Below are 23,123 nucleotides of genomic sequence, written 5' to 3'. Positions count from 1 at the left end.
CCCACGTTCAAGCATTGCTTCTTGGACTTTAACTTAAATGAGTTCAATTAAAAAACAAAGTAGTAGTTTCATAAATGGGATCTTCCTGAGGCCTGTGCATCCTGCCTGTCTTCACACAATAACGTAGCAGCTGAGGATCAGATGAAGCAATAAAGTCTAAATTCTGTCGTTATTCAGATCAGATCGGTGAGAAGCTACGAGCTGTGAAAGAAAATAGCACTTTTTTTTTGCTCTCCACACATCTCTGGTTGTGTTGACTGTTGTGCGTTGTTGTGTCAGAGGATCTGCTTCCAGAGTGGCACATCTTCATTCCCAGCGCAGCAACACCGGAGCCAGTCAGCAGGCGAGCTCGGGCTCCAGTTTTCTATTTAAGTCCCCGTCAATTGTCGGCCATTGTTTCTGTAAACCCAAGGTCACGCGACTCCTAGCCTGTTGCCTAGCAATGCAACTCAAAAGATATTAAACACACGCACACTTCAGCCACCAAGACGGGAGGCAGGCAGCGACCCTCAAATACAGGGGGTCGCATAGAAATATTGCTTTTTGCATGTAGGAATAACAAACAGCGAGAGTGATGAGCGCTGCACGGAGACAAAGCTCCCCTGTGGAACGGCACAAGCAACCATGGTTCATATCTAACAGCGGTGACGCCGCTGTCTGTGCTGATCTGGGCCTTTGTCCAATAAGAGATGTTGTTTGAGGGTATGCAGTGCTTTTTTTTTTTTTTTTTTTTTTTTTTTTAAAAGGAAGTCTAATTTTCCAGGGCCTTATATACAGTGATAGTGTATCTGAAGCTGCTTGAAATGTGACTGCAGATCTAATTTAAGGCTGTTATTACTATTCTGATTTCCATCCAATTCCACATGATTTCTTGTGTTTTGTTTCAGTGGTGACTCCGCTGAGGAATAAGCTAAACGCTAACATGCACTTGTGGTAAGGTTTTCTCAGTCACTGAGCTTTCACATGCTAATTCAGCAGAATCTCTTTGAGCAGAAATTGAGCTCTGAATGTCACACACTTTCTGAAGAATATGGTGGATGTCATAGTACATCACATTATAATGTGATGTACTATGATATGATTTTTGCATTACTGTCAACAAATCAAATGGAAAAAAGCAAACCCATCAATACTTGCACAACACTTACTTATTATTTAACTATAAATAATAAGCAAGTGTTGTGGTTCCTATCAAAAACCGCTGTGAATGAAGAGCACATTCTGGACCTGCAGAGCATTCTCATCCACGTCTGCACCATCTATCTATCTTTCTTAGATTTAGCATCCTTTGGCTCATTATCTTTGACCTGCACAGAGAGCATTTTGAGCCACTCTCAGAGCAGTGAGCTGTTTTTAGATTAAAAGCTCAGAGGAACTCCCTGAATGGTACCTGCCCTTCACCAAACAGCACACAGGCCTGAGGCCTCGTCTACAAAAATATTAATTATGTATTTGAACTTAGGCCCTCTTGTCTGTTGTGGAAGTAGACACACAGCTGCAGACACCATGGAGTAGTTGTTCCAGCGTGAATATGTGACAAAACTGCATTCTGTGAAACTCCCAGATGAGAAAATTGCCCATAAGGTGTCTTTCACTACTGCCTCAATGGACCGACCACTTTTCCCACCTTCCAGGCTCTGGTTCCTGATTTCCTACCAGGTCATGTCGGTCCCCGGTATCCTGTGCTGTCACTGGCAGTCACTTCAGTCACCTCAAAGCTGAGAAAAGGTTATCTCAGGACCCACCTACTTCGTTTTGCCAACATTTTTGTCCTGTCTCACTCCCCCCAGTTCTTCTTGCTAAAAGGGAGTTTTTTCTTCCCACTGTCACCATGTGCCCATGTTTTATACAAGCATGTGTACTACGAAAGGGTAAAACACAAGAACAACTCATCTGTGGTGTTTGCAGCTTTTCCACCGTGTCCATAACAAAGTGTCATCCGTGTTTTAATTGTTGGTTTTGGTCTTTTCTTTATTATTTGTGAGCATATCTGCCATTCAAACTCCAATTCTTTTTATCTTTACATCCAGGAGCATTATCAGTGTCTAAGTGGATCCCTGCACAGAGAGCAGAGAACCATTTGATTAACACTCAGGGGAAGAAGGGAAAAAAGTCATTTCCAAATGAAGCTGGGTACAGATTTAAATTTCACCCCAGGTTTTAACATTTGCCTCCCTGCATGACACACATCTCAGTAAATTCCCCTCCACCACTGTACAGTCTGAGGCAGCTCAAATGTTCCTGCTATTTTTTTTTCTTACATTTTATATAGCAGTAGTGAAAGTCTCCTAATCATCCCCCAGTGTCTTTGCAGGCTCATTTGCATGTGGTTAATTAGTGTGTGAAGGAGCTGTCTGTGGTCTGCTGGCAGGAACCCGGACTCCAGCGTCTTGCACAACCTCCAGGATGTTTTGGAGATCGAATTCCCATCACCTGCCACCCACGAAAAATCTGTATGTCACATAGTTGCCCCATTTTCCATTTCAAACGTGTCCCTTCATCTGTGTGTGTGTGTGTGTGTGTGTGTGTGTTTACATCTCTGCATACATTCTCCTGTTTGAGCTCAGAGTTCTAAGGGGGCGGACATACACTGCTGCTTATTTTCCCGTTTCTTTCCGCATTTTTCTTTGTGTGTTTTGTTTTTCTTAGAGGTGGGCTCCGGTTCTCCTTTAATTGGGTTGTTTACAGATAAGATCATTAGAATAACAAAGATGGCAGAATTCTCTGCACTATCAAACCGCTTTAATCACGAAAAACCATTTGTCTCTCTCTCTTTTTTTTTTTTTTTTTTTTTTTTTTTAAGCCCTCGTTTTTCTCCCCTCCCCTCTCTCCGGATGGGTTGAAAGGGTGTCCTGTTTATCCACTGTCGCCGCGGTGATTAATGCCTCCGCTTCATTAACATTCAGAGGAGTGCAAAAAAGTTGAGTTGACCAGATGTTGATTTTTTATTTTTTTTTTTTCTTTCCTCTGACATCGTCTCTTTTAATGGATAGCTGCAGGAAAAACCCCCAAAGAAAACAGGAGTTACTCATTACACCAAAATGCAACGATGAGCAGGGAGAAAGGAGTTACGGGGTGACGTGTGGAGTGTGTGTGCTTTAGTGTGTGTGAGGACAGTTTGTGCCAACAAGTATGCTGCACATGCACATTCACTGCTCTCTGTCCGTGTAGAGTTTCAACCTTGAGTGTGGCATCTGCTATTCATATCGACTTGAAGCTGCCATCCCTGATCAGGTGTGTAATGACCCTCGCTGTGGGCAGCCCTTCCACCAGACTTGTCTCTATGAGGTATACACACACACACACACACACACACACACACACACACACACACACACACACACACACACACACACACAATTTGAGGTTTACAGCAGGGTTTCTTCCATTTTTAGATTGAACAATGAGATCAGACAGATGTGTTCACATCAGCTTTTTATAACAGATGAGAGGGAAAAAAATGCAAGCTGCATATAATGGCTCATCATTGGCCTTACATTAAAACTGGATATTAACTCAGTAAGTCTCAATGAAATATGTGTGTATGAACTATTTGACACGTTTGATGCAAGTTAATATGAAGGATTCAATAATGTTGTAGGCAACACAAAACCGAAAGCTTTTGAAACACGTCGGACTTCAGTGGATATGTATACATGTGTTATGTTTTAGGAACAAAAGGATGCAATATCATTTGATGGAAATGCAAATTATTAACCTACAGAAGGCTGAATTCGGAGGCATCCTGAAAATCACAGTGAACAAAAAATTAATACAGCAAGGTAGTCCATTTTGTAGCAGGTCCACACTAATGGTGCAACTGCCGATTCTGGTATTCTATGGCAAATGCAAATGTCATAGAATACCAGAATTGGGCTCCACTGGGGCACAGGGCCCACTGGAGGACGTCAGCTGTAAGATGACCCTCATGAAGTCTGTTTCTGTATTTGTGGCATGCAAGCAGATACCAGTCCTGCTGATGAGTTAAGGGCCTTCTACAGCCCTGTCTGCCCTCTGCTACTCAGATGACCAGATCAATGTCCTGGAAGTTAAACAGAAATTTTTTTTAAGGAGAATATAGACTATGTATATAAAGATTACAGATGGACCGATCCGATATTACGTATCTGTCTGATACTGACGTAAATTACTGGATCGGATATTGGAGGGAAATAAAAAATGTAATCCGATCCATTAAATACCAAAAAAGCACCTCAAAAAACTTGCGACATGGCATAACTCGGCTCACTACCGTAGCACGTCGGAGCAAGCATTCCCACGTTAAGCTTAACAACAGATATATGGAGCGACTGCCTCGCCCTCTCCTGCTGCTATTTCAATCATCAAACTGATCAATGATCAGCTGATCGGCTTTTCTGTCGCGAGTCTGTCTCTTTGTTTGTTTATCGCCCACTTCGCGCCAGAAAGAGGAAACCAGCGGCTGAACAACAGCAGCACGTTTAAGCTTGATAATCTGTTGTTAGAATTGATTTAATATTACTTTCTACACCAGGATCCTTTTCTACAGCTGACGCTGGTAACTGTGCAGGGGCGGATCTAGCAAAGTTCAGCCAGGGGGGCCGATAGGGCATGAACAGGGAAAAGGGGCACAAAGACATCCTTTTCTTTCTTATTCTCATTTAAAATGTCGAGCTTTTAATAAATAATTATCCGAATCTTACACCCAAAGTTTTAATCTGATGTAAAATGTATAGAAGTCCATTACTGTATATAGTAACTGTTAAGTCTAATATACCCCAGTAAGCTATAGTACTTTTTCCTTTGGGAAGGTATGATCTGTGCAGTGTGCAATTTTGTTGAAGAAAGATGTTGTATGTATTTAATTACTCTTGAAAAATAATTGATTTCTGTGCATTTTTTTTCACACTGCATCAAATTAAAGTTGATTACGTCGATTAAGCATCATGAGGTGGAGGGTGGGGGGTGGTTCCCCATTTTTTTTTTTTTTTTTTTTTTTGCTGGGAGTTTTAGAACCCCACTAGTTAGGTTGCTTACTCTTTAAAATACCAGAATAGGGAGGATGGAGCAGGTTTAAGTTTTTTAGACTGATCAGTATTGCTGAACTATAAAATATTTTGAGTGCAGTGTATTTTTTGCATACAGGTATAACAGAATAGCTTTAGTGTTTGTGTTTTTTTACTTGAGTATGAACTTATACAAAAAGCAGCAAGATATAAAAAAAAAACTGTTTTATTGATTAAAAAAAACACTATATCGGATTCATATCGGTATGGGACATAAAGTGGTATCGTGCCATCTCTAATAAAGATGTCTGACATGACAACAGCCCAGATGTCAAACCACAGTGATATGACTTATTACGGAAATGTTTTTTATATATAGCTGACATATCTTGATATAGAAATATTCAAGTTGAATAATCTTTGCTGTCATACAGTATGTGATTTCTCAAGAATAAAATGACATAACAGCAGTCAGTGGAAACCAAAATTATCAAGTCTTTTTTTTTTTTTCTTTCTTTGAGCAATGGATATATTCATGGAAGCTACTTTGGGTTGTTTCCCTATTCAAAGGCTCACCACAGCAAGTAGGTTGGACCTGATGGTCTTCCTGATGCAAAAGGATTTGTTTGTTTGTTAGATGAGCGTGGAAACCACCACACTGTATAATTATGACTTTTTGAAAAAGCATGTGTGGCTGTATGTGGGTAAAAAACTGAGCATGAACTCACTGCTTAGGATGTATGGGTTCATATGACATGTGCCCAACAACTAGACTGTCACATCACCCATATTATAATCTCAGAAAGTTTAAGATTTACCCCGGACTACTTCAAAGCTACAACATGACCAAAAAACTGATCTGGTTATAATAATTAAAAAAAATCCCACTTCTTCTCAAGTCCCTCAGGACCACCAGCATGCCTCTGGGACACAATTCTCCATTTTTGACTTGAGTTTACAGTGCTCCCTCCTCAAACACTGTAAGGGTTCCTCCTGAGTAGTGGACACAGTTATAAACATCTATTTCATTTATTTGCTTAAATGAACAAAGTTTTGCGCATTACAGTTGCCATTTTCACTCAGTCATAATACAAAGCCTTATCCTGTTGCCTTCAGTGAGCTGCAGGTACAGTAAACATGCACATGAATACAGATTCCCCTTTGAGGACATACATATTGTAAACAGTGTTTCTAAACAGCATTTAATTTAATCAGGCACAAACGATTTGTGTTCATTAGCCATCAGTGTTTTAGTGTTTCAACAGGTGGGCTGCTCAAGGTGAGTGACAGTCAGATATGATCAAAGGTAGAACTGGACTAGCGCAGCCTTACGACACACAGGAAATGAGCACAGATGACTCTGTTTGGACTCTGTCCTCGGTGACATGCTGCACGGCCAGATATCGTTGAAGCTCAGAAACAAATCGCAGGACTCTAATCGACTTAAAAGAGCCCTTCAATGCTTCAAGGGTGCTGGATAATCTTAAACATAGCTGTACAGAGTGTATATTGAAAGTGCTGTTATGAGCCACACATCAGATTCAAGGTAATGATTTGATCTTTTCTCTTTTGCCTTCAGTGGCTGCGAGCGCTGCACTCCAGCAGGCAGAGCTTCAACATTGTTTTTGGAGAGTGTCCTTACTGCAGTAAGGTATGTGTGTGCCTCACAGTGACTGACAGCTGCCTTCAGAAAGCCCTCAATAGACATTCAGCTTATTAATTAGCATGCCTCTATACATCCTGTAGCCTTTTCTTCTGCCACTGCGCTTTCAACAATGTGCTGCATTCATACACTTTGACTGAAGCTACTCCTCGTCTGATAAAGGAGTAAGCGTGTGATACTGTGTGTCTGTGAATGCAGCTCGCCACCGATTCAAAGTCAAAGACGGTTTTATTCGAGCGTGTGAGTTGCAGTCAGAAACGAGAGCCCCCTTCATCTTTTTATCATAAAGAAATCTTTCATCGCATGTTTACCTTTACAGAACATCTAATAGGGAGAATAAACTGAGGCTTGTCCTTCTATTTCAGCCCATCACTGTGAAAATGGCAGCCCAGAAGTCCTGATGAGAGGCTTTGTGTTCCCGGCTGCTCCATCTCCACTTTGGGAAGGAGCTTTGAAAGGAGCTGTTAAAACTCGTCGATCCATTAGCTCCTCAAAGGGGCTTCAATGTACTTTGGCAAACTCTGACAACAGCAAGCAGTAAAAGAAAGGCGCCCAGAAAGAGGAACCAGGACGTCAGCCATTCACTCCATTGGGGACCGGCTTCAGGACTTGAGTTTTTGGGAACAGACTCTTCCCATTTACCCAAAGCATCTCTGTAGTAGAGCTGGCTATCCCAGTACTTTGGATGGCTGTACACCGCTCTCTGGTGTGTGTGTGTTTGCCTGTCCATGTCACGGTTTGCTCGCTCTTCTTTTCTCCTTTGTGGGAAGACTCGGCGCTCCATTCTCGCTGAGATCAGGGGCACGTCATCTGTTTTGCTGCTTGTCCTTGTGGGGTTACGTTTCTGTTAAAGAAGGTAATTCAAGTGTGTGCACTTTGAAGCATTTAGGTGTCAACTTTCAATTCTGCTTTTTCTTTGTAACCTTTAGAAATCTGGAGGAACAACCTAACTGAAAAGTCTACAGCACATCGTAAAGATTTAGTCAGGTGTAAATAGTTGTTTTGTAGCCTTTAGTGTAAAACAGGTTCAAACTGCCCAAGCTGTGGCCTCACACCTGTTTGGGTTGAGCTCTGGGCTTTACTGGAGGACTTCTGAGATCACGTGCAGCAATGGGTTTGGGCCTTTCTTCCTCTTCCTCACTGTCAATGTCTTCATAACTGCACACAGGCCTTTGCCTCGGGGACCTTCTGACAGCAGGGAGAACTTCTTCCTTCTATATTCAAACAAATAAAAGGCAGTTTGACCAATCAGGAACTTGATCATTTATTTGACAGTGAAATTTAGTATTTTAAACAGCCACAGCTCTCAGGTGCATTACAGGTAGAGGGATGAACACATCAAAGTACAACATCTAATGGCAAACGCACAAGAACCCAGGGTGCTGTGTTGTCTGCACTGTTCCACCACTGATTTTTAGCTGTGGGTAACCCCTGCCTGTCCAGATTCATAATAAAACAAAAACACTAGCCAAATTATTCTTCATCTTCATAACGTGCTCATAGTGGAATCCATAGGGGACAAAATCCACTAACCAACCAATCGAGGCAGCAGTGAACAGCTCCTGTTTTATGAGGTAAAATGACTGTTTTTGTCAGTGGAGGCTGGTGGAGTGTAATGGCTTGTCTGACAGCAGGTAAAGCAGTAAGAATGTTCTAATGTTGGCGTCTACTTAAACCCATATTGGTTCTTTGAGGTGTGTAAAATCTGTGCCTGATGACTGTGTCCACAGCAGCGTGAGGTTTTAGATTCAGGCTCTTGTCTGTGTGGGAGATCACTTCAAAGAAACCAAATTATAACCTGCTGAGTGAAAACAGTTTACCCACGTATTACTTTTAACACAGAAATATACAACACAGTTCTGCAGCTCCTGACTGAGAAACCAACTGCTTTTATGCATGACCTGCAATATTACACATCGTACGTCTCCTGCTGATCACTCTGTTTTAACAAAGTGCCTGTGACAGATATTTGAATGTCATTCTGTCTAAAAATACTAATTTTTGATCCATTTTGTGTAAATCTTCCAGTGTTTCACCTTGAATATATTACATGAGAAGTTTGTAACTTCATTTTTCAGATTTCTTTTTAATGCAGTGTGTTTTGTGTGCAAAGGTCTTAAAAGTAGCACAAAGGCTGAAAAATGCTGGACAGTAATTTACTCAGAGTTTGGATGCCTTGTGGTGTTCATGTCATCTTGTACACACAGAGGTGCAACATCAGGTCAGTCAAAGCTGACCTCATCATTAGGTTAACTCCGGCTTCAGCTCTGATCTTTCTTTTAGACACTTTAGCAGGAAGCAGAAATGTCACACAGTAAACTGTTACACAAGCTTCTGAACCCTTCTGATTTAATATTCCAGTGTATTTCAAATCTAGTTTCAAAGTTATTTTTGTATTTACAAGAGATGTTAAAATGGGACTCGGGTTATGTTGTCTCAGCATACTGTTGCATAAAGGGTGACAGTTAAGGTGTTTGAGGCCTTACCTGTTCTGACAGAGGTTTATTGATGGGTGGTCCTCTGATGTAGCCAGCTGGCACTGCGTTGGACTTTGCGCCTTCATGGACTTCATCATGGTCCTGTAGAGGTGCAGCTTTGGCTCTAGAGACTCCGCTCGCTCCTCCTGCTTTCTGCTGACGGAAACAAAAAGCAGTTTTATTATCTCTGTGATGGCTGATGTGAGGCCGACACGACTGCTTTCTAACTGACCTCATTTCAGTCACAACATTATCTGCGAGCTTATTTCTCCTCCTTTAATGCAACGCAGCTGGAGGATAGATTGGGTCAGATATGAGATCCTGCCTTCTTCAGTGTACGAAGCTATACAGTGCAATTTAGTTCAGTGTTCTGCGTTTACTTCACCGTGTGTCACCTGCTAGCAGGAGAGCTAACATAGCATTAGCTGACGCTAGACAAGCATCAGCAGTTTGTCTCAGATGAAGGTAAGGCTTTCACTGTCCACTTCCTCATCTCAGCTACTGACTCTCAGTTTGTTTCTTTTACTGGACTGTTACTGTTGTCAAGTCCAAAATAAATACTCAAACTCAATACCAATGTGCACCATAGAGAGCATCCTGGCGGGAAACATCTTAACCTGGTTCGGGAACAGCACCATGCAGGACAGACGAGCTCTAGAGAGGGTTGTGCGGTCAGCTGAGCGCACCATCCGCTCCGAGCTCCCTGACCTGCACTCAATCTACAGCAGGCGGTGCTGGACCAAGGCCAGGAAGATGGTGAAGGACCTCAGCCATCCCAACAACAGACTGTTCTCTCTGCTGAGGTCAGGAAAGCGATTCCGCTCCCTGAAGACCAACACAGAGAGACTGAGGAGGAGCTTCTTCCCGCAGGCGATACGGTCTCTCAATCACACCACCACACAGTACTGACCCACACATACAGTTCTTACACACACACTGGACTTTCTGGACTTTGGTTTTGCACAACACTGGTCACTATATTCTTCATTTCCGGTTAATACTTGTACAGTTGCTGTTATTGTGTATATATTTATTTATTTTTAGATTTCTTCATACATTCTTATATAGTTCTATATTGTGTATTTTGTTGTACAGTTATTTTATTTTCAACTTTAATTTATATATTTTATCTTATTCTTCCCAGTTAAATTTACCCTTCATTCTAATTTGTGTTGTACAGTTATTTCATTTTTAACCTTAATTTATATTTTATTCCTTCCTAGTTAAATTTACCCTTTTTAATTTTTCATATTTATTTCCTATCTTATTCATAGCCTTTTCCTTTTTTGTTTTCTTTAGGTCACGAGCAGTTGTCCAAGCATTTCACTACATATCGTACTGTGTATGACTGTGTACGTGACAAATAAAATTTGAATTTGAATTTGAGAATACACAGTCACATTTTTCATGTTACACATAGGCAGAACTGATAATATTTGCTGCCTGATGCCAGCACCAACATTATCACTACAAAAGTTGCTGCTGAGTCCAGATTCTGTGTGAAGCCTCAGTCTAAAGGCCATTTCCTCTGAACTCCTGATCTACAGCTGTGCATGCTTTGCTCCTATGTCTTTTAATGTCACGTGAAATCTCTTTACCCCATAAGCCCATCTTTGAACTGTCTTCCTTAAATAAAACTTTGCCTCACTACAAAACTATAATCCTCCATAAAATAATTCCATATTTATCCAACACTAGTGGCAAATGATTGTGTGAACATACCCATTCAGTGGCCTTTATCTCAGCTGACATTTACTCTCCTCACTAAACCGCCTGTAAATGGCCACTTCTGTTTAACTAGGGATCAAACTGGCCAGCACTTTAGCATGGAAATTAAATGACACAAGGAGAGGAGAGGAAATCAGGAGCATAATTGGAGACACCCTGTGCTCTGTAGTGTGTGTCATCAACTCCTTCAAATTGGGCCGTTGATAGTAGGGGGGGTCAAGAAGTTATTCTGTTAAATTGAGGCAGAATCGCAGCCCTCCAGCTTCAGACCTGACCACCTCTAGTTCACATGCTCGTTGGGGCAGGTTAGCCCTCCCTTTCACTGCTGTCACAATTTAGCACTCAGGGTTAAGAGACTGAGCTGGGGAAATGAGGATCTTTGTGGCCAAACACTTAAGTAGTTGAATGTTGACTGAATGGTAAAATTCTGTCAATTATCACCAGTCTTAGATCTAATTTTTTTGGTGTATTCTCAGCTTCTGTGTCATAGTGGTTATTCTCCGATGCACGAGAAACATTTTAAGGAGGGCCAGTCAATGGTGAGAGTAATCAGACCATCACATCACAAAGATTCCCACTGGGGTTAAAGCCAGCAGTCTGTGGTGGTGAATCATACTTTCATAATCTGCCTGACGAATCCTGGCGTTGTCATCTTGGAATACGCCTGTGCCTGTGAAGTGACCACACCCGCTGAGAAAGTGAGCTGCTATAGACAGATGTCCAACTGAGCCAACATTTCAGTAAGAAGCCAAATACCTACTGGAGGATGAAGGTGGGTTCACAGGATTTCAGTGCATAAAGGAAAAGATGTCAGTGGTGCCAAATTTTTTCCACACCATCTCACAGGTTTTGAGTCCTCACCTTTTCCTTGGCTCGAGGATCTTTGGTGGGCGATTCCCCTGCAGCTCCCTGTGGCTTGGACAAATCAAGTCCTCCCCTGACAGCACTGCCCCACAGGTTTTTAAGATACTGGTAATCGGGCTTCTCTTGGTAGCCCAGTTTGTTCACATAAAGGAGGAATTTGGCCACCTCATCTGAAGACAGGAGCAGAGTGGACATCAAGAATCAGATATGTTAAGTGATACTGATAGTGATTTGATTAAATCTGGTTGGATTTTTACAAAGTTACTATTCCAGAAAGTGTGCATCTTCAGAAAATGAAGCACCCTGTATATTTTTGAGTGTGTGTGTCTATGTGTGTGGTGGTATCTCTCCGCAGAGGAGATCAAGCGAGCACGTGGCTAAGGACCTGCATGTGTGGAAGTGTCATACTCAGTCAGTCCTGATGCATCACACACTGGCCAGGTGACATGTCTGGCACATACTGCAGTAGCACGGTGACACACACACACACACACACACACACACACACACACACAGGGTTGATGCATACCCCAGCTCTTATCTGTGGCGGGCAGCCGGGCTTTGTCAGCAGAGGAGAATCTAGTCCCAACCATACATCACACACCGAGCCATAGCACAGGTGTGACCTCTCCTTATAAAGAGGAGAGATAAAACACGACTAACTTTGAAAGGCATGTCAATGGGACAGCTGTTTAATTGCTACAAAGTTATTCTGGAGCTTCAGGTGAGAGAAAAGGAGACAGTGTTTTATTCTGGGTGGGACATTTTCATGTAGCCTGGACTGTCACAGCCTCGTCTCTTCTTATAATCCAGTTTAAAGATTGGCTTAAAAATGCCTGAAGTGAAGACAAACTAAGTTTAGCCTCTTCATTGAGCTCAGCAAATAACCACACAGCTACACCAAGTTTATGTGTCACGCATCATCATTTTCACCCAGCTAGCAAAGGATTTTGCACTCTTTGCATTATTAACGTACTGGAATCTTAATTTACGATGGGAATCTAAGGTCACAACACCAAACTGTAAATATTCGGCCATGCCGCTTAATCTTTGAAGTCAGGAGTATAAAGTCAAGCAGTTAGCCACACAATTTGCCTACACAGTGCGTAAAAGTCACCCACACTGTGCTGACTCAGTTCTTGGATCAGATTCCAAGCAGCATGTGGAAGAATACAGAAACACCTGTAGAGTTGGGCTGTAGCTATATTCCATTAGACCTGAACTTGCCTTCAGTATATCTCTATAAGTAAAAAATCTTTGAAATAGTCCATTTGTAGAGAAAATATAAGTAATGACATCATTCTAATGACTAGAAAAGTCGTCATCTTAGATATGTTGTTTCTACATTAACACGTACTGATTTAAAAAAATAAAGAAGTGCTGCTCTGTCTAATCTTGTATTCTTATTAACAGAGACTCTCAGTAAACCCAGAGCCCAAAAGAAGATTTTTCTCTTCCCCTCCAAAGGCTTGTAGTTTTACTTTCAAATTCTCTCGTTAACCTGAGAAGTGGAGAACAAGTTCGCTAACCTGAAGATGCCCTTTGGCCTTGGCTTACCTGTGCTGGCTCCGCTCACTGACAGCTGCTGGACTGAATGTGGCAGATTATCCATCAGTCTGAGAGAAGAAGTGAAAACAGAAGAGGTGAGAACAGAAAAGATCTGAGAGATGGACTCGGGCAGAGCAGAAGAACGAGTTGAAATGAAGCCAAAGCACACAACATTAGTTTTTCTCACTCTGACATCAACTACACACACTCAACATAATTATTAGGAGTAGATTATGTATGCAACACTGCTGTGGAGTACATTCCATATATATCTAGCCTCATATCAGACAGAGCTGTTAAGTCATTACACTCTTATTTGCACTTGTAGTCTTTGTTTCTTTTTCATTAAATTTAAAAAGAATTAATGGAAACTTTAAAAGACCATAAAAACCTGGAGAACTATTGCTGAAGACCTCATTAAAAATTACAAGAAAGTCTTGTCTTATAGAAAGCTCACCCAGAGATAAGGAAATTCTGGGTGGCTCAAGACTTTTGCACAGTACTGAAGCAGAGGAGACTTGGCAGCCACCCTAGCATGAATCCAAGCTCCAATCAAAATGAATGAGAGCTCCATAACTCTAAAAGCACACAGTAAAATCTGCCCTAAGGTATAACTTCAACAACAGACAAGAAAACGTATCCTGTTTAATGAAATGCGCTCAAGCAGTGTCCTGTAAGCGAAACAGACTCAAAGCTTTGATATAATTTTACCACTCCTTAAACCAGACAGGTGGACTGGGTGATGTCTGGGTGGACATCATTAAAACAGACTACACCTATGCTATGCTGCACATGCTTCTTTAAGGCAGAAACAGGAAGAAAGGTAGTAACGATTTATAGTTATGTTAATAAGTGAAATTCCAGTATCAGACTGTGTGTGTGTGGTACTATATGTTGTACTGTTAGAGCAACAGATGCTGCAATGCAATTATTATAATTTAATTTCACTACAGAAATCTGCGACATCAGTCAACAGCTTTTCATGGCAATAAAGAGACTAATCCAGAAAAAAAGATGTTTAAAATCTTCCATCCTTCTGTAGAGAGTACCCGGATACACGGTCAGTCTCAGTTACTCCCTACCTGGTCTTTGCCTCCTGGACCTGAGTTGGATTTTTGAGGACGTCGTCCCAAGGCAGAGACCCACATAACCAGTGAAGGAGACAGAAACCCAAAATTTGGAGGTCACCACGTCTAGATGCCGCTGTAGAGGAAGAAAAACGAGATGATGGTGACGGTGCAGTACTGCTAGCATAATTCTATAAAGACAATTTAAAGAAGACAATGAAAAAGTAGAAGCACGTAAGTCCGTAGTTAGAAAATATTGCTGTTTGTCGTTCAATCAAATAGTTGGGTTTTTTTTCCTGTAGCATAGCCGAGGTTGGACACAAGTACTCTTAAATTTTGAGGTTAAAGCTAACACAGTAGAAATCAATCAAAAAGGCTGAAGCACAGATACTAATTCTTACACTGTGTCATCTCTCAGTGGGTTATTTTGTTTGGCCAAACAGGATGGAAACTTATCAAGACAAGAAAGTGTATATCAACTAGATTCCTCTTTTCAATTACAGTCTCTATGTGAGATTGAATACTGTGTTATACCATCATGATGACTTTTTGGTGGGTGGGTTCAGCTTCTACTTCCAAATGGACTTGTGTAGCTTCCCACACTTACTATGATTAAAAAACCCTTCTGGAGGATTCCTGCTGACTTATTTGGTCATTTTTTCTTTAGGATCTTTAAATGAAAAAAAAAAAAAAAAACCTGTGCGTCATCCAGACACTCAAAGTAAAACTTCAATGACTGGTTGTAACACACATCTCAGTTCAAATCACTACCACATGTTACAGAAGTCAACAGTAGTGTACTGCTGACCCCATCTGTGCTCTTCCAGTCTGCTAACAGAAACATTGTTTGTTTTTTTTAAATGGTGGAACTGATTTCACTTTAGTCTGAAACTGGTGGGAAAGTGAAAGGCAGATCACAGGCTCTCTATATAAAAGTCTGTATTTAAAAGATGGACACAGCCACCATGACATCACCCAATTGGTTTCGGACTCCACATCTTTAAGCACCAACACTAGTGGTTTGACTGCAACATGTTGGTTTTTTGAAGCCAAAAGTGACACATGGTCAATCAGTGGGACATAACAGACTGATTACTAGAATATATTCATCAAAACTAAAGGACAAGCTTCCAGGAAATATTGTTTGTCTGATAGACTGCTTAACTACAGACACGAGAGCACAATCCAGTGAAGTGACTTAAATTAGCAGAGTTGAAACCCTGCAGGGGGCACAGCCGGCTGTGTCGGCACACCTGATAACTCCAAGGTGAGACATGAAAACGATTTAAAAGCTCGTACCCTCAACAGTTGTTATCAAGGAGGAACCAATCTAAAGAGTACAAAATATGTGTCTCACACCAGACTGTAAAAATGCTTTACATTGCTGGTAAGCTCGGCATTTAAACATTGGAGTCTGTGGGGACTGACTCCGTGTTCAAGCGTGCCTCAGATGGCTGTCAGAGGAACTGGAGTTCTGGCGCTTCCACACTTCATTTTTTAGATGGGGCGATCGTGGCTCAAGAGTTGGGAGTTCACCTTGTAATCGGAAGGTTGCCGGTTCGAGCCCCGGCTCGGACAGTCTCGGTCGTTGTGTCCTTGGGCAAGACACTTCACCCGTTGCCTACTGGTGGTGGTGGTCAGTGTCCGGCAGCCTCGCCTCTGTCAGTGCGCCCCAGGGCGGCTGTGGCTTGCCATCACCAGTGTGTGAATGGGTGGATGACTGGATATGTAAAGCGCTTTGGGGTCCTTTAAAGCGCTATATAAATACAGGCCATTTACCATTTTCCCAAAGGAAAAAGTACTATAGCTTACTGGGGTATATTAGACTTAATAGTTACTATATACAGTAATGGACTTCTGTACATTTTACATCAGATTAAAACTTTGGGTGTAAGATTCGGATAATTATTTATTAAAAGCAACACATTTTAAATGAGAATAAGAAAGAAAAGTATGTTTCTGTGCCCCCTTTTCCCTGTTCATGCCCTATCGGCCCCCCTGGCTGAACTTTGCTAGATCCGCCCCTGCACGGTTACCAGCCGTCAGCTACGTAGAAAAAGATCCTGGTGTAGAAAGTAATATTAAATAAATTCTAACAACAGATTATCAAGCTTAAACGTGCTGCTGTTGTTCAGCCGCTGGTTTCCTCTTTCTGGCGCGAAGTGGGCGATAAACAAGCAAGAGAGACGGACTCGCGGCAGAAAAGCCGATCAGCTGATCATTGATCAGTTTGACGATTGAAGTAGCAGCAGGAGAGGGCGAGGCAGTCGCTCCATATATCTGTTGTTAAGCTTAATGCAGGAATGCTTTACAAACATTCAGAGATGAACTTACACACTTGTTTTACTTCTCTCTGAGAGAACTTCCTCGGAGATGAAATGCCAGATTTCAGGCTACAAATACACACAGTCGCTCTATCACATGAGCACACTGCTCCGACGTGCTACGGTTATGAGCCGAGTTACGCCATGTCGCAAGTTTTTTGATGTGCTTTTTTGATATTTAATGGATCGGATTACATTTTTTATTTCCCTCCGATATCCGATCCAGTAATTTACGTCAGTATTGGACCGATACCGATACGTAATATCGGATCAGTCCATCTCTACTATAGAGTACAATTAGAGTGGATCAGTTGCTGACTTTAAAGAACTATTGTTCTCAATATGTGCCTTAGACCTAAGAGTCCTGTAATCAGCCATCTCAGCACTGTAAATATCCCAACACAAAAAAAGTTTCCACAAACCATAACCAGGGATCTGAACGGCACAAGTTGATGTTAGGGAACTAAATAGATTTTACAAGTGTGGCTTCCCATGTACTAAAGCAGTGGTGTCAAACTCAAATACACAGTGGGCCAAAATTCAAAACTGGAACAAAGTCGCGGGCTAACACTAATATTTATTGAAAAACAAAATCTTCCTCCAGATATAAGAATGAATCTTTTCTTATGGACTCAAACAAGTTTTGCTGAAAAACTTAATATGGAACAAGCAAAGCTTAATACTAAACGATATATATATTAGCTGTATAATACCAGTAGGCCAGCTCTAATAGTAATTTGGTATGGCTTCGCGGGCCAAATGTAATTAGGCTGCGGGCCAAATTTGGCCCGCGGGCCAGAGTTTGACACCTATGTACTAAAGCTTCTTTAAGAACAAGTCCAGACTGTGTTTGTGTCTTATTGTGGTTGTGTGTGTGACTGCATGAGTCTACATTAATGTGTGAGGTCTATCAATATTTAGCGACCAAGTCCATCCAGAGGGGTCGAGCCCAAGGGTTTTAGCAGCTCAATACTGTAACAGCCGCCACACGTCTCGGGAGAAATTACCTATCGACTGACTCCATCAGAGGGGAGAAATCTCCTCCCTGAGTCGCAGCCAGCATTGATCCTCTCCAGCCAATAGTCTGGTCTAAGGAGGAAAGCGTGGTCACTGGCACAGAAGACCACATTATGTGGGATGGGAGGGCAGTAATCTGACAACGTGCAAATTCTTGAAATGTAAGTATTCAAATGTACGAATGCAAGGTTACATCTTCAAGATGAAGATGGGCACAGATCACCTATAAGTACTAAACATTTCAAGGAAACATTGTTGTGTCTGAGTCAGAAACTGCAAGGCTAGCATAGAATACTAAAGTGGACCCAGCAGGAAGTCTAAATAATCAGTGAGGCTGGTCAGAACAGGAGTAGTGGTGAAAGACTGGATGTATAGAAAGGGGGTTGAGAAAAGAGGTGTTAGATAATGCCTCCCACCCAACAGCATGTGCCGTTTCTATGGAGTATTTAAGAAAAGATTATATGGATATACCACACACACACACACACACACACACACACACACACACACACACACACACACACACATATATATTAGGAGTACAACGATACTCGTATCGATATTGAACCGTTCGATACAGTGCTTTCGGTTCGGTACGCATATGTATCGAACAATACAACATTTTTTATTTATTTTATCAACTTTTCTTCTGACGATGCAGTCTTTGTTGAGCGCTCAGTGGATCTGCGTTCAACTACTCTGCCTAGGCTGCACTATCGAGTGCAGATCCACTGAGCGCAGCGCAAGCTAGCAAGACAGAAGCTAAGCTTGTTGCAACATGGCAACTGCCTCAATGCTACCCGAAATTGAACCTCCCCCACTCTCATTCAGATCTGGCGTTTGGAACTATCTTGGTTTTCATGTGAAGTATGACCCTGATGGACAAAAGTAAAACAGTATGTCGGATGTGTCACGCAATGCTCAATTTGTGGGAACTAGTGCGTTAGCGCAGTTAGCTTGTTAACGTGTTGACGCCGTCCAGCCCCAAGCACGGGGCGATCCGCGGTAACTTGTTAACGGAGATTTGCCGTGTTATGGCATTAATGTCATTTTAACGAGATTAGCGCTGACAGCACTACTGGGAACACAACGAGTATCACTGCACATTTACACCGACATCATCCTAGTGCAAAGACAAGTGGAAGCAGACAAAAACAACAAGCACGCATGCTACAAACTTTACCCGAGTCATTTAGACAGCCGTTTGGCCGCGTTAGCACACGAGTCTCCTTATGGGGACCCGATCTGTTTAATATGTTGTTGAATATAGCCCAGAAGAAGCGTATAGTATAGCTTTTATTTTGGAAAGAGCCATTTCTCTGTAATAAACTCTCTTTTCCAAAGATGAGTGATTTCTCAATCAGATAGATTTATTTTTTTATTTTGTTGTTTCAGCAACATTACATTTAAAAACTGTACTTTTGAGTTAAAATATATATTTATAATTTTAATAAATGATAAATTGAAAAGGCATGAACATTTTTTTTGTATCGAAAAAATATCGAACCGTGACACCAAAGTATCGAACCGAATCGTGAATTTTGTGTATCGTTGGACCCCTAATAAAAAATAAAATAAAAATTATAATATATATATATATATATATATATATATATATATATATATATATATATATATATATATATATATATATATATATATATATATATATATATATATATATAGAGGAGGCAGATACCGTCTTTTCCACCTGTTTTGATATTTTTCAAACCTTAATGTTTGAGTGCTTGAGAACAGGTTCAAAGAAAGTGCACTCTGACAGCCTAATCTAGCAGCAGCTGACTCTGGTTTACACAAATGTTCCAGTCTCAATAAATTTGAGATTTATTGAGATACACACCCTGTGTATGGGTAGTCTCAGTCTATAGGCTGTATAATACCTTTTGAAAACCCCGGGAACTACTCTGATAGCTACCCAACTGTCTTTATTGATGTATACTAAGGTGTCAAAACTTGTCATTAAGGGTAAAGGGAAAGTTAACAAATTTCATCTTCATGGGGGAAAGGGTTAAAGAGTTCAGAATTTAAAATATTTTTTCACACATGATTTCATTTTTAATTTAGTCTTTGTTAAAATAAGCAAACCTGGGAAAGACGGGATATATTATAAAGTCCTAAATAAAGATGACTTCAATGACTTAAAATGGTAGAACCAGTCCTGAATAACATCTTTAATGGCTACTTTTTAAACAAAACAGATATGCACAAAGCCACAGAGAAAACAGAAGAAAGAGCAATCCAACATTTAAGAAACTGTCGTCATGTGCCACGCTTCATCTCAACAACTCTGATAACAAGAGTTAGATGCGTTTGCCCTTGTGGGTGTAAAGTGTGCATTAAGTCAGTGTTACACTGAGGCTGCCTATTGTTGTAAATAATTACACAGCCCTCCATAGATACCAGGAGCCAGCTGAAAGGGAATAAAGATGAAAAATACATGTGATACTGACACTAGAAATAAGTGTTGCAACTTCCAGAGTGCTATAATAGATTAACAATTAAAAAGACAACAGCTACAGTAAGTGCTGCAGACCTTTGTGTATTCTGTTATCGCAGTTCAAAATAGCATTTTGTGTGTCTGCTCCTCTGTATTCATGTAAGCATTTCCCCTCATACTGTCCTCAACAGCACAAGACAGAACAGAGACAGCTGCATCTGAGTACATACCATCACATATAAACACTTACTCAACGGAAGATTGGACACAACATAAATACGCAAGTATCGTGCATACGTAGCATTCTTGGCATACACATGCATTCTCTACATGCTTTAGACAGGGAGGTGAGGAAGTGATGCTGTTGTTGTCAATTATCTCCTATTGTTATTCAGATTCTCTAAAGCACGCTGCGGTGTCACACTCTTAACCCTTCTGCTTCACAGTCTTGTCTTTCAGAGACGGTCTTCTGTCTGCCGACCGCCCACCGAATGGCGGTAATTACACTTTTTAACTCCAAGTTCATAGGCCGGCACTCGTCACCATGGTAACCTGTCAACATCTTTGTGGGGATTGTTGCCATCAGGGCATAGAAGGGTCAAGCTCTTAAACTATATCTCCAAGAGCAGTCACATGTACTCTAACACTTACCGGTCCAGCTAAGCAGGTATTAAATATAACAATATCTAGAATGTTAAGCATGTCGAATTTTTGTGTAGCTCAGGCACCAGTCAAAAAAAAACAAAAAACAAAAAAACAAAACTTTTTTATTGCTGTTGGCTCTAAGAGTCGCTTGATGTTGTCACTTTACGTTTTTTCGGAGAAATCAAGTTTAACGAAGCGGAAACACCAAAAAATTAGTCCAACTTGGAAGTGCCCAAAAATGCAGTTCTTGGAGAGGTTGTTTGAGACTGGCGACAAAAATCGAGTCCAGTGTAAAATGTCAAACCACACACCATTAAAAAGCATGTTTACAGCCTGGTACAAGAAGTGGCTTTGGCTTCTATGGGTAGTTTCTTCCTTCAATAAACAGCTATAGACTATGTGCAACTTAGCATATGCTACTTCCGGTGGGGAAACTCCTGTAGGGCGCTTTGTTTCCAGTGTGATATTCGTGTCTTGTTTACGGTCGGGTTTTCCAAAAAAAGTCAACCAAATGGACGAATCAAGCAGCGATTTACATTTCTCAAGTTGTCTTGGGCATTTACCGAATATATCTGTAGATGATGTTCGTCGACTTGTCGATATTTTTCCCTCGTGCCTCAGAGCAAAAGAGAGAAAGGATTGAAATTTCTCAGTATTTGTATATAGAGTTCCCTCATTTATCGCGGATGTTATGTTCTAAAAAATAACCAGGGATAGGTGTTTAAACACTCTCAAAGTTCAAAGCTTTGTAAAAAAAAAACAAAAAAAAAACAAAACAAAGGCCATTATAGAATGAAACCAAAGATCAAAACCTGTTTTCAGTCCCAAACATTTATTTGAGAAATAAACCTACAGTATATTTGTTTTCCTATAAATAATAATGACAGATTTTAGAACTAATGAATTTAACTTTAAGCTTAATTGCTTAAATTAAGCTTAATGCACCTTATAATCCGGTGCGCGGTATGGTTAAAAAAAATAAATAAATAAAAATTTAAAAATTTAAAAAATACGGTAACTGCTACCTTCCTTTAGCATGTCCAGAAGTCCAACTTTTTGTGCGACGGTTAGCATCTTCCTCTGCCTTTTGGGTGCTACCGCAGGTGCCTTTGATGGTGCAAAACATTTCATCGACATTGTTGTGTTTGTTGGGGAGAAAACTTACAAACATACAGTACAGCACTTCAGAGTCACATTGCTAGTGATCGATGTAGCGATTCTGTACTGTACAGGAGAGCACGGCTGGGGCTTCCTCCTGGTGGGACATGCCCGGAAAACCTCGCCCAGAAGGCGCCCAGGAGGCATCCTTGTCAGATGCCCGAACCACCTCAACTGGCTCCTTTCGATGTGGAGGAGCAGCGGCTCTACTCTGAGCCCCTCCCGAATGGCCGAATTTCTCACCCTATCTCTAAGGGAGAGGCCAGCCATTAACGCAGCTTAGTAACCAAGCTTGCTAGCACTTGCTGAAAACTCAAGACATCTTATTTAGATTAACAGGTGAGATGCACGAGTCGAGAAATCAATGAGAGAATTAACCGTCTCTATATCTAGCTTTTCTTTACAGTCTCTGGTCCTGATATGTGACCAGTTAATTATTCTTTGGATTTCTTTTCTAACAATTAAGTACCTGAAAAGTTTGTAAGTACCAAACTAGAATGTGTGTTAAACTGTGTCTTGATTTTAAAAAAAAGCAAAAAAAAAAAGCTTAAAGACAAAATATTATCAAGAAAGTTAATAAGTAATTTGCTTGCCAGATACCAACTAAAAGAAAAGAAAAATGTGGGAAAAAAACAGTATCTTTCTTTCTTCTGCGCCTTCTTTTCCCTCTTCTAAACATTTTACAGTTGACATGCTTTTCATGTGATAGGTTTTGCTGACAGGACACAATCTGAACCTCTTTCAATTATCGATTATGCTGATAGAAACTCTCCCATGGAGATTAGGCAGTCTGAGCCATGCTAACTCACAATATTGAACCAGTGGGTAGTGGAGTTGGTCGGTGTGGAGCTCACAGGGGTTATCTGTGACTTGCTCTAACCAAACATCAAAGCCCTTAATTAATGGGGGGATGAAAACACGATGCAGGTTATGACTTTAGCTAATTAGGGAATTGTTAAACAGAGATGGTGCTGGGGAATTCAGCAGGGGCCGCGGATGGAGAATCGATGGTCAATGAGGAAAGGGAGCCGGTAGGCAATTTGCCAGTTAATGTGTTCCCAATACCAGCAAGGAAGCCAGACGGTGCTCAAGTGGACACTACTTTACATCTATTGATAAAGACGGAAAGAATAGACATTATAGTAGCCTTAGTAAAGATAACGTAAAGCACTTTGTGAATTTTGAACAC

General features: G+C 41.1%; 2 protein-coding genes across 7 annotated transcripts in view; one reads left to right on the top strand and one right to left on the bottom strand.

Moving 5' to 3' along the window:
• fancl (FA complementation group L) overlaps positions 1–7,897 on the top strand; it is a 34,842-nt gene extending 26,945 nt beyond the window's left edge. Inside the window, exons 10-14 of one of the 2 annotated variants that reach the window (XM_086258289.1) lie at positions 888–933; positions 2,372–2,453; positions 3,172–3,288; positions 6,565–6,636; positions 7,014–7,897. In XM_086258289.1, the coding sequence (XP_086114415.1) occupies positions 888–933; positions 2,372–2,453; positions 3,172–3,288; positions 6,565–6,636; positions 7,014–7,049 (353 nt within the window). In that variant the 3' untranslated portion in view covers positions 7,050–7,897. Of the gene's footprint in view, positions 1–887; positions 934–2,371; positions 2,454–3,171; positions 3,289–6,564 lie in introns of both variants that reach the window. The other variant, XM_086258288.1, reaches the window with a different exon arrangement.
• LOC147315464 (serine/threonine-protein kinase VRK1-like) overlaps positions 5,996–23,123 on the bottom strand; it is a 29,019-nt gene continuing 11,891 nt past the window's right edge. For 3 of the 5 annotated variants that reach the window (XM_086258284.1, XM_086258283.1, XM_086258285.1), the window contains exons 10-16: positions 14,348–14,468; positions 13,275–13,333; positions 11,715–11,887; positions 11,470–11,523; positions 9,135–9,278; positions 7,704–7,862; positions 5,996–7,492 (exon numbers count right to left, since the gene is read on the bottom strand). In XM_086258284.1, the coding sequence (XP_086114410.1) occupies positions 7,139–7,492; positions 7,704–7,862; positions 9,135–9,278; positions 11,470–11,523; positions 11,715–11,887; positions 13,275–13,333; positions 14,348–14,468 (1,064 nt within the window). In that variant the 3' untranslated portion in view covers positions 5,996–7,138. Of the gene's footprint in view, positions 7,493–7,703; positions 7,863–9,134; positions 9,282–11,469; positions 11,524–11,714; positions 11,888–13,274; positions 13,334–14,347; positions 14,469–23,123 lie in introns of all 5 variants that reach the window. The other 2 variants (XM_086258286.1, XM_086258287.1) reach the window with 2 other exon arrangements.

This window comes from Aulonocara sp. 'chitande type north' Nkhata Bay, linkage group LG13 (genome assembly GCF_057382095.1).
Source record: "Aulonocara sp. 'chitande type north' Nkhata Bay isolate Kocher_YH1m ecotype deep benthic linkage group LG13, A_spYH_male_GT1.1, whole genome shotgun sequence".
Lineage (NCBI taxonomy): Eukaryota > Metazoa > Chordata > Actinopteri > Cichliformes > Cichlidae > Aulonocara > Aulonocara sp. 'chitande type north' Nkhata Bay.
This window is presented reverse-complemented; position numbering and strand designations above follow the sequence as displayed.